General features: G+C 37.3%; 1 protein-coding gene across 4 annotated transcripts in view; it reads left to right on the top strand.

Annotated features, from left to right (window-relative positions):
* Chrdl1 (chordin like 1) overlaps window positions 1–12,150 on the top strand; it is a 109,298-nt gene that overhangs the window by 54,588 nt on the left and 42,560 nt on the right. For 2 of the 4 annotated variants that reach the window (XM_046420882.2, XM_046420880.2), the window contains exons 5-6: window positions 8,690–8,832; window positions 10,312–10,405. In XM_046420882.2, coding sequence (XP_046276838.1) covers window positions 8,690–8,832; window positions 10,312–10,405 — 237 coding nt within the window. Of the gene's footprint in view, window positions 1–8,686; window positions 8,833–10,311; window positions 10,406–12,150 lie in introns of all 4 variants that reach the window. The other 2 variants (XM_046420881.2, XM_046420879.2) reach the window with 1 other exon arrangement.

The following is a 12,150-nucleotide window of genomic DNA, read 5'->3' as shown; positions in this document are numbered from 1 at the left end:
TGTTTAGCAGTTTTGGAGAACATGCAACAGTAGGGGAGATTGGAAATGATGGCTAACTTACAGTGGGACAGTTGTCTGAGGAGCTCATTTTTTCTTTCTTTTCCTTGGCTTTAGGACCACTCATAATCACAAATATGTTTGTGGCCTTTTTTACCCTTAAGTCCACCTGTCTGAGCCTTCAGGAAATCCAAAGCAGAATCTAGTGTACGGGTTTGGTAAATGCCTCTGGCCATAATGAAAATGCTGGGCCAAAAAAAATCATACCTGATTGGCCTCCTGCTGACCTGAGGGGATGGGACAGACGGTGTCAACTTAGAACTGGAGCATAATGTGATACCAAAGCACATATTATGAATCTGATGGCTCAGAAGTGACTCTTTAGTCACCACTCAAGGTCTGGCAATTGCTGAGAATTTCTGTGTGGTAGAGAAACAATAATTAACTGCATGAGGGTGAAAACAGTGCTGTCACTATGGTGCAGGGGTTGAGAATTTCTAAGTTACAATACAGAATACTGACTAAAATGTGTTACTGCTCGTTTGGAGTTCAGCATCAGCCTTATGCAGGAGCATGGTCTCCAGTGTGGGAAGAGGATGGTCACTGACAGGACTAGGTCACCCCATAGCTCTTCCCTTACCAGTCTGCTTTCTTCCATCCAGAAATCCCATATTTATAGCTAGCTAAAAGATACAAATGATAGACTATAACACTAATATGTATCTGGTATTATGCTGAGCCCATTCTATATCTTATCTTGTTTGCTTCTTTCACCTGTGAGGCAGGTACTTTTATCCCAATTTTACAGACAGGGGAACTGAGGCTCAAAGATGGGAAGCAATAACTAAATACGTTAGTTGAATACAAAATTTAGATAATAAACAATAACTAAGTAGGTTAGTTGAATACAAATGGAACATTATAAAGTAAGGCCTTTCCCCTTATTAGCACAGATCTTGATAGCTACAATTTCAGCAAGCTCTCTCACATGAATCCTAAGTTCTGGAGTTTCACACCCTTTGCTCTGTGTTCTACAACCTTAATATGGATAAAGCACTTTCAAAAGCCCATATCACAATATAATTATCTAGAATATGACTCTGTCTTCCATTAACCCCTAGTATGAATTAGTTAATGGGACTAATGCTGAGGCCCACTAGCAGGACTTCAATGTGGTGGGCCAAAGAAAGTTGGGGAAAGATCTGGAAGTCATAATACTCTGCCCAAGAAAAGTAGATCCAGTTATGTCATCACATCAAGGGGCAAAAAGAAGTGATGCTGGTTGGAGCTCTGAAAAGAAGGACTTAGATTGTAGGCATCACCAGTTCAGCTGATGGACCAATTTGAAGCAGTACCTCTACTTCTACTTTCCTTCCATTTAAAGGCCTAAAAGCCAGCCCAAATTTGTATAATGACTTTAAACTATTTAAGAAAGCAATGCAATAGCTCCATCTTCTCCCAGAGGTGCTGAATAGTGTTGCTAGGAGAAAACCCCTTCATCAAAATAAGACTGAGAACACAGAATCTTAACTATGGTCTGTCTGACTAGTAGGAACAGATCTGGGCTTCTGATGACCAGATTTGGAAGACTGATTTTTTTTTTTTTATGGTTAGAAGAGATCTAAAATGGTCATGTAGTCCAGCTCATGACCTTCCAAGTAAAATTATTTCAAGCATAGTTTTTAAATTTAATTTTTGAGTGAGAAATACATTTCTATAATTCAAGAATGTGAATGCGTATGTAGGTGTTTATATATATATATATATATATATATATATATATATATATATATATATATATATTCATAGGTGTATACACACACACACACACATATATATATATATATATATATATATATATATATTCAGATGTCTGATTCACCACTGCCTCACATCCTACCTATTCTTATCTTACTCCCACAAGAATAACTCCCCTGTATCTTATAGTACATTTTAATGTATCTTTCAGGTCTTCTTTTGAGAATACAAGTAAAATGAATACATAGTCTTTTTAAATTATATTATTTTTATATAAAATTTAGTACACTGTGCACATCATTTACACCTTATTCATTTAATAATATATTTTTCTATCATACTGCATAGAGAGCATATTCATTCTTTTATATAACTACATAATATATCATTAATGAGTCACCACAAATTTAACCAGGTGTCTAGTGATGGATATAGAAGTTGTTTCCATGTATTGCCAGTAAAAACAATGCTGTAATGAATAATTGCTATATATTTCACATGTGAGAAAATATATCTGCAGAATGAATTCTTAAAAGAAAAATTGCTGTGTCAAGTGTATGTGTATTTCAAATTGGTAGATTTTGCTGAATTGCCATCCATATTGTTTTTATCGGTTCTTCACAGCCTTTCCAAGAGAGTATATTACTCAAACTTCTGGATACTTTTTTTGATATCTTATAAATAAAAACATGGTATCTTGATGCAGATTTAATTTGTATTTATATTTATCTTACAAATGAAATTGAACATATTTTCCATTCAGTGGATTAAACAAAGGGGAATGAAGAGAAGGGAGAAGGATAGGAATAGGAGAGACAGTGGAATTAATCTGATACAACTTTCCTATGTACATATATGAATACACCACAATGAACATCTACATTAGGGGCAACCACAAGACTGGGATCCCAGTTAGAATTAAGATATACTAAATGTTTATGTAAATATGACAAAATATACTCTAGTGTCATGTATATCTAAAAAACACAAAAGAAGAAATTGGGGGCTGGGATTTTGGCTCAGTGGTAGAGAGATTGCCTAGCACATGTGAGGCACTGGGTTCAATCCTCAGCATGGAAGGAAGGAAAGGAGGGAGGGAGGGAGAGAGGGAGGGAGGAAGGAATTAAAAAGAAATTGAACATATTTCCTTATTTCAAAAGCCATTTCTGTCATTTGTCTATATTCTTTGCACATTGTTTCTATTGGATCATTTGCCTTTTTCTAATTGATTTCTAGGAACTCTTTATATATTAGGGACAAATAGAATTTTTAATCCCAAGATACTGTTTCCCACTTGATATTATTTGGCAGTTTGTAATATTTGACTTCTTCTATTATGAACCTTTACATGTTATTTAAATACATTATTATTTATCACCTTTTAAAACCTGCTCCTCTAATGAGAACATTATCCTATTGAAATTAGAGAAGAATCTTCTTTATCTTTGTAGCTTTAACCTGGCATTGTGGCAGACTTATCAAAGGTATTATCAAAGTATATTTAAGGTGAGGAAACCTGGGTGCAAAGAGATAAGTAGTCTTCCCAGGATCACAAATCAGAAGCATACCAAAGTGTATGTTTTAGTCCCTTTGGGCTGTTATAACAAAATACTATAAACTGAGTAGAATATAAACAAGGGAAATTAATTTCTCACATTTATAGAAGCTTGGAAATCCAAGATCAAGTTGCCAGCAGATTTAGTGTCTGCTGAAGTTCCACTTTGTAGTTCTTAGAGGACACTTTCTCTCTGAAACCTCACATGATAGAAGGGGTAAACAAGCCACTTTAGACCTTTTATAAGGACATTGATTTCATGAAGGCAGAGCATTTATATCCTAAAGCCCCAACTCCTAATACCATCACCTTGAGGGTTAGAATTTCAATGTATGAATTTGAGGGAACAAAAACATTCAGATTGTAGCATCTGTGATCCTAGAGATCCAATGTTTGCAGATCCCAAAGACCAGGCTCAGTTGTTTTCTCTTGCATCATGATGAGATACAGAGCTGAAAAACACAATTCACAAGCAGTGAATTTCCCAGCCTTTCTACAATTTTCTCCTCAATTGGATTATACAATTATATTTTGATGGATCTATGTGTGCATCTCTCTCTGTACCTCACAGGAAACTAAAGGGAGTATAAACCTCTTCTTTCAAGCCTTTATCTCCATTCCCTTCCTCCATCACTTCACCCACCAGTTGATTGCAGATGTGCTAGTAAAAATGTCAGAGTACCAGATAAACATTAGAATGAGGCTCAGGTATCAAAAGTGAAGTAGAAGCCAGAGCAATGATTGCAATGTCTAAAGAAGGTACAGCTTGGCACTGAGGAAATTAGCAACTGATCCCTCGAAGCTCTGGGGAGGTTTGCATTTATGTTGTCATAATGGGAGCTTGATGTGGAACTGGATATATACTAGCTGAGAACCATCCCATTGAGAAAATGGAAATCTGAGGGTGGAGGGAGAAAGGGGAAAGGAGCAAACAGATTGAAGACTTGGGGTTCCAGTGAGTGGGGATAAGGGTAGTACCAGGAAAGGGAAGAATAATGTACCAAAGGAAGTGGGGTAGGACCACAGACTTTTTGGTAAATTTCCAGGCACTTTGAAGAGCAGAAAAAACCTAGAACATGGTTATTCCCACTAAGATATTACTGACAATGCATAGCCTCTCATGGAAAGTCTTGAGATTGCAAAAATTGATGGTAAAAAAGCAGCCATTTCAGGCATCAGTGAGAGAAAAGGTGTTACGAGATAGTTAGAATAAATGGTGCTTTTTGAGCACCTCAGAAATCATTCTGCTTACATATAAGATTTCCTCCCCTGAGGGAAGTGCTTTTTTCTCATCACATTTGTACTAATATGCCTTATTGCTGCTCTGCTTACTGTGTGATGTTCTTCCTCCTCTCCTTTTTATAGTGCATTGTGGGAATTTGACTGGAAACAGGGGAGATGTAGCCTGGTCATTTTTGTTGTAGCATTCTCCTGAGGGGTCTTGGAGCCAGCATGGCTTTAGACTGACTTTCTGCCAGTTTTTGGCCAGAAACACTGAATTTGTTCCAAGGACAGTTGGTTAGAAGCCCAGCCACCTCCGAAAATCTGGGAAAGGAGAGGGTAGAGACTGAGGTGGCTTTTCTTGCTTCTGTGATTGGGAAGCATACTGTGTTGGCCCTCTAAAGAGACAAGGGGAGATCGAGTCTCATACCCCATTCTTAGAAAAATTGAGCCCCAAAGAGGTAAAGTGCAAGGTTATGGAAATTGGTGCTCATGCTAGTGTTATGACCTAGTGATCCTATCCCAAAGTTTTCACATCCATTCTGCAAACAGAACATAAGCTTGAAGGCAGAGGAGTGCCTAGGAAGCAGTTGTATGACATAGGTTAAATCTTTTGGGCCTCACTTTCATAATTTCCTGCCTACACTGTTAAGGATGTTCGAAGAGTAAAATGATAAGTGAGAAGATGTTAATTTTATTGCATACACTGTTTGTAAGCTTGACCATAATTGCTTTATTTTTCTTTGATTCTCATTTGTCTTCCTGCCTTGCTTTCTCCCTGTCTCCTGTTGAGTAGATTAATAGATTCCAATGCCAGGTTACTCCCAAGACTATTCTAAGGAAGACTTTCTGCGTCCAGTAGAAAAACTCACTCCACAGTTGCACTGCCATTTATACCTTAGTGGAAAACCAATTATAAAAATCGATGCACATTTTTAAAAAATATATTTTTAGTTCTAGATGGACATAGTATCTTTATTTTATTTATTAATTTTCATGTGTGGCTGAGAATCAAACTCAGTGCCTCACATGTGCTAGGCTATACTACTGAGCCACAACACCAGCTCCACATTTAAAAAAAATTATTGATCTTTTTAAAAAAATAAGTGACAATGGAATGCATTACAATTCTTATTACACATATACAGCACAATTTTTCATATCTCTGGTTGTATATAAAGTATGTTGACACCAATTCATGTCTTCATACATGTACTTTGGATAATGATGTACATCACATTCCACCATCCTTGCTAACCCCCTTCCCCCTCCCTTCCCCTCCCATCCCTCTTCCCTATCTAGAGTTTGTCTATTCCTCCCATGCTCCCCCTCCCTACCCCACTATGAGTCAGCCTCCTTATATCAGAAAAAACATTCGGCATTTTTTTTTTTTTTGGGGGGGGGGTGGTGGCTAACTTCTCCAACACCATTTTTTAAGGCTAAATAATTCCAAACTTTTCCTGGAGGAGGGCATTCCAAAGATCTACTGGCTCCTGTCAAAGCCATGGCAAATACTATTTTGTAGATCATCATACTTTTCCTTTATCACAAAAGTCTGAGATTTGGAATAATTAGATCCCGTGAGCAAATGATCCCACTCCTGTCTTTTCTCTGATGAGTTTTACTCATTCCTGCTATCTGGATATATGCACATATAGGCAGAAGCTAGATTCTTAGCCCAGTGAAAGGGGCAGTTAGTATAAGTTAAACTTTTCCTCGGAGTGGAGACTTCTTCTTTTTAAAGCAAAATTAAGGAAAAATTTTTAAATGCTGCAAAGTATAGAAATTTAATTATTACTCTAATTGTTGAAACTGAAGGAAAATGCCTATGTTTTCTGGATATCTGGGGCCACATGGTGGTGGAGAGACAACACAGCCTTCACATTTTGTTGGTTTGGGTTTCAAATTAAATGATCTCTTCCTTTTTATAGACTTGAAGTGGTCAGTACCCTTCTTGATAGTGGCTAGGATGGAAGGTTCTAGAATCAGTCAGATATTAATTTATCCAGGTATTGCCGACTTACAAGTTATTTGACAAATCAATTTGGACAAATCAATTTCTAAGCCTTAATTTTTCTCATCTGCAAAAAGGGCACAATTATGTCTACATTAAAACATGGTTAGTAAGTACAATGAAATAATGTGTGCATAAGAATTCTCCATTGTGCATGGCATTGAGTTAGAACTCATGTATTGTTATATTATTATTATGGGTATTGTAGGTATTTTAGCATTTATCACACAATAAAATAGAAATTATTGCTCTTTATCAATCATTTCCATTACATTCTGGGAATTATTTTCATTTTTTTTTTGTTTAAATTTTTGCTACCAGGGATTGAACCCAGAGGCGCTTAACCCCTGAGCCATTTCTCCAGTACTTTTTATATTTTATTTTAAGACAGCATCTTGTAAAGTTGCTTAGGGCCTGGCTAAATTGCTAAGGCTGGCTTTGAACTCATAATCCTCCTGCTTCAGAATCCCAAGTCACTTTACAGGCATGTGCCACCACATTGGGCTTCATTTTGTTTTTTAAAAGAAGTTATATGGAGGTATAATTTGTCCACATAAATTAAACTGATATTCATCATAGTTTTGATTGATAGCAAGGATGGTCCAACTCTCTAAGCTTCTAATGAAACACCCAACTCGTTCTCTTCTCTCACTGTCCTGTGGCAGGCATTTTCCAAGTTCTGCTTGTGCCTTTTGATTATTCATAAATCAATGATCAGTTTAATCTTAGAACATGTTCATTATTATTTGGTGTGTGTATGTTTGTGTGTGGATGTGTGTGCATATATATATGTATCAAGTACTGAAGGAAACACAGTGAAAAGATTTCTAGAGATCATTCACTTAGAATTAACTCACCGAGTATATTGACCCTTTGCTACATGGTAACCCTACAGTAGACTCCATGGAGGAAAGAGACATTTGAGAATCCTGGTTCTTAAAAAGTAATACACACACACATGCATATATTGTTTGATAGAAGGTGAACTTTAGATTCAGGAAACCAGATCTTGATTCCTCTTTTCACCATTCACTAGCTTTGTGACTTCAGATAAGTCACTCAATCTCAGTTACTTGTTTCCCTGCAATGAAAAACAAGATAAGACTCTACCCTACTTGATCCACAGCATTGTTGAGGCTCCATTATAACAATATATATGAAGCTTCTTTGTAAATGGTTTTCTAGGTTACCATGATTCACAAATATGAGTTCTAATAATATTCAGATATCAAATGAGTTCTAATAATATTCAAATATTGAATTGTGTGATTTAGACATCTTATTCCCTGAGAATTCCAGACGGTGGACTGGGATTATTAGGGAATACTTTGTAGAGGTAAGGAAACATGAGCAGAGTCTGTATCAGTTAGGATTTCAGTAACTGGAAGAGAGTGGAGAGAAGGAGCAATCTTGGTAGAGGGATTAACAATAAGCAAAACCTGCAAAGGCCGGAACAAGCATCCAAGAACTGATATAAAACACAATAGAAGCCAGATGAGGCGGTGCATGCTTGTAATCCCAGCGGCTGGTGGGGCTGAGACAGGTGATTCATGAGTTCAAAGCCAACCTCAGCAACAGTGAGGTGCTAAGCAATTCAGTGAGACCCTGTCTCTAAATAAAATACAAAATAGGGCTGGGGATGTGGCTCAGTGGTCCAGTGCCCCTGAGTTCAATCCCTGGTTACCCACCTCAAAAAAACAACACAATAGAAGGTAAAGTTTCTATAGTAGCTATAATAGACTGTTCCTCTTCTGAATGAATAGGTGGAAAAGATTTAAAAGAGATAACATGGACTGTTTCCTTTCAGGCAAGTTAATATCTCATTTATCTAGGACTATTAGCTCCATCAATGCAGGGACCTTGTCTTTGTTCTCTGTTCTCTCTCTAATGCTTATTACAATGCCTGACACATAGTAGGTGCTCAATAAATGCCCAACAAATAAAAGAATGAATGGATGATGATGTCAGCTTCTATTTTTGTCGGCTGTTTTAGTCTATGTGAAATCATTAGCCACTGAAGCAAGGATTGTCCTTTAACTCCCTCTCTGTAGTACAGCCCCATCTGCTGTTGGGATTTATGAAATTCTTTGCAATGTTTTCAATACTTTATGTGTTTTTTTGTTTTCTCTACCCTGTTTCAGAAGACTCCTTACCCCCAGTGAACAGTAAGGTGACCAGCAAGTCGTGTGAGTACAATGGGACTACTTATCAACATGGGGAGCTGTTCGTGGCTGAAGGGCTCTTTCAGAACCGGCAACCCAATCAGTGCACCCAGTGCAGCTGTTCGGTAAGACCTTGCCTCTCAGTGTCCCTGCCAACTCCTACCCAAATAAGAAAGCTTCCTCTTTATTTGTGTTTTTTTCCTCTGAGCTTACACTGTAAGATGTTTGAATGAAAGATAAATTATATTCAAATCATAAACCTCCCTGCCAATCCAAACTCCCCAATTTTTACCAACTCCTTTGAAGAGCTCAGGCCCAGTTCTGTCCCAGGCTTAAAGCTGTAAGACTGCTTAAATGGGTGATGATGATCTGTTTGACTTGATCTTCACTCCTTTTGATAATTGTTATACCACCTAAGCCTTTATCTAAGGGAGTCATAATTATTTGAAGCACTGAAAATATTATTGGTCGAAAATTCCGTGCCATTCTAGGGCCATTATCATTGGATAGGGCCACTCGATCCAATTCACAAAGAAAAATGTGGTATCTATTGGTTTCCATCTCTGAAGTATTTTACTAACCAGATAATTCCTGGTGTGCTACAATGAGAAAATTCTATATATGCTTAATTACAATAATTCTTGTGACATCACTTATTGAAAGAACTGCATATAGTTCACAAATAAAATACACTCATTCTGTCTTTACCTAATTGTGCACTCCAGAGAATAGCATAGATAAAACTAGGAAATGGAGTACAAAATGGATATTTAAAATGAAGCATTAAGGAATAAAGTTAGGTATAGAAATAACTTCATTACTTGTAAGGGGCATTAAGTACTGGATAGCTAAGGAAATTTCTAGAATCTTCCCTTTGGGATTTATGGTAAACATGTAGTATCTCAGTAATATGGAAGAATTTTGTTGTGACCTTGATTTCTTAATGAGCTTTCAGCAAACCTTCTAGTCCCAGAAGGATATGCTTCTAAGAACTAAGAGAAAGGTTTAAGGAACACCATTCAAAAGATAGAATTTTAGGAAATGGAAATTATTGCAAGGACAGATGTAACCAGCAAGCAAATTGAATCCTCTCTCTTGTCTTGCACTGGATTGAGCTGCATAATTCAAACCATTTTGTATAATTTTGTATTACCTCAAAGAGAGCCTGTTTTTCTGGTTTGAAAAAGGTACTCTAATGAATGTTACAAACAGTAGTTTTGACCTAAATCTTCATGCCCTTATGCTCCCAACATCCATCTCGGGTATAATGGGAACCAAGGTATGTAGTTTACAAAGAAGGAAGAAGCAAGACTATATTTGATATTTTAAAGGCTCATATCAGCCCTCACAGAATACTTTCTACCACTTGGGACCAACCAGGATGCTAGGATTGGCTTGCTAACTCTTCTCAGACTTAATCTCTGGCAAGGAGAAATAGTAAGCAAGCAAAAAAAAATGCATAGTGAAATGAAGGAAGTACCTAGAACTGACTATGGGAGAGCAGCACCATGTTTTGAGTCCTTACTATATCCTTGGTACTGAGATAAGCCTTTAAAAATATTATCCCAGATCATTCTGATTTTAATTCTATTTCTCCTTGGCAGGAGGGGAATGTGTATTGTGGTCTCAAGACTTGTCCCAAATTAACTTGTGCATTCCCAGTCTCGGTTCCAGATTCCTGCTGCCGGGTATGCAGAGGTAGGTGTTTCACATACCAAGACCTGGGCTGCTGCCATCCTGAGTAGCAGAAATTAGAAAAGAGGAAAATATTTGTCTATTCTCTTAGGGAAAGGAGATTGGCTAAGGTAATCATAGTTTTCAGAAGTGCTTCACAAAAGAAGAATAAAAGCATTGATTTTTAAGGGCCACAGCCTAAAAGAAACTGTGTTGGAGTTCAGCAGGGAATACTGGGTGGGAGTCATCTAATGTGAAAGTGATTATATTTATCTCTCCTTCCTTAATCCTTTCTAGCTTGGTCCCTAAATTATTGTATCGTAAAACACAACCATTTCCATGCACATCCTTTAAAGGAAGAACAGACCTTGCAAAGTATTAGTGTAACCATTTCAAAGACTGTGCAGACCAAAGTTAGTTCTATTTTTAAAATCTCGCAATAAAATAATGACAAGCTCACTAACAACAAAATAGGAGGCATCATCTTCTCAAATGAAAAAAAAATTAAATCATCATCATCTTCTCAAACCAGTCTTTTCTTCTTTGGGTTCCATTCTTTTTTTTTTTTAAGAATGGTACCACTTTTCCCCTCTAGGCTTCTAGGGTCAGAACTAGTCACTTTTAATTTTGCCTTTGTTCCCTCTTCATAAATAACCAAATTTATCAGCCATCTTGTGTGTTCCTCTGTTTTCCCACTGGCAATATCCTAATATTGTCTTCTTTCCTTATATCCAATCAACATGTTTTTGGAGTATTTACTATATGCAAAACAAGGTGCTAAAAGTAGGTATACATTAGTAAATTGAGTAGACATATAGGGTACTCCTAGACTATATGGCAGAATTATATGTATCACAGAAAAGTGGCCCCTTATTAAGATATGTTATTGCCATTTGCCAGAAAGTCTTTGGGAATGCATCTTTTTAGCTATGGCACCCTTATGCATTATATAACCTACACAACTATATGTAGCATACATGGCAGCACAAATATGTTCTTTGCTCTTCTGGAACTCTCATTCTACCATTCAGGCAAATAATAAACAAATACATGAAAAATATCCAAATGTAAACAACATAAGTACTATTAAAGAAATAAAGGACTGAGGAAACAACAGGTCTGGAAGACCTTTGACTAGATGACATTTAAGCTTAGATCTGAAAGATGGAAAGGAGCCATCCATGTAAAGAGCCTGGGGAAGAGTATTCCAGGCAGAGGGGAAAAAAGTTCAAAGGCCCCAGGTAGGGAAGCTTGGAGCATACAATGAGCCTGAGGACAACTGTGGCTAGAATATGGTGATTGTGGTTGAAACTGGCAGGACAATGAGATGAGGCTGGAGAGGTGGACAGATGAGTGAGACCATACATGACTTGGAAGACCATGGGAAGAAGTTTTAATTTCAGCTTTTAAGCACATGGGAAATCAATGGAAATTTTTGAGCAAGATTGTGACATTATCCAGTTGATGTATCAAAAGATTTCACTGGCTGTAATTTCCATATTAAAATGGAGGGATGCAATAATGCAAGTAGAGAGACCAGGGAGGTGACCTCTCTAGTGTGAAAGGGTGACTGTTTGGACTGGGGACACAGTACCAAGTGGTGGTTTTGGGTGGTGCCTCTGGAATCAAACTGCCTCTGGAATCAAACTGCCTATTCCTTTCTAGCTACATGACCTTATTCAACCTTCCAAACAATCTTTTAAAGTGAGGATAACATTAGCATCCATCTCAAAAATGGTTCTGAAATTTAAGTGATATAACACAACAAA

The sequence above is a fragment of the Marmota monax genome, unplaced genomic scaffold (assembly GCF_021218885.2).
Source record: "Marmota monax isolate L192 unplaced genomic scaffold, Marmota_monax_Labrador192_F-V1.1 WCK01_AAM20220418_F8-fsc00050, whole genome shotgun sequence".
NCBI classification, from domain to species: domain Eukaryota; kingdom Metazoa; phylum Chordata; class Mammalia; order Rodentia; family Sciuridae; genus Marmota; species Marmota monax.
The sequence above is the reverse complement of the archived record's forward strand: the minus strand, read 5'-3'. Positions and strand labels throughout refer to the sequence as shown.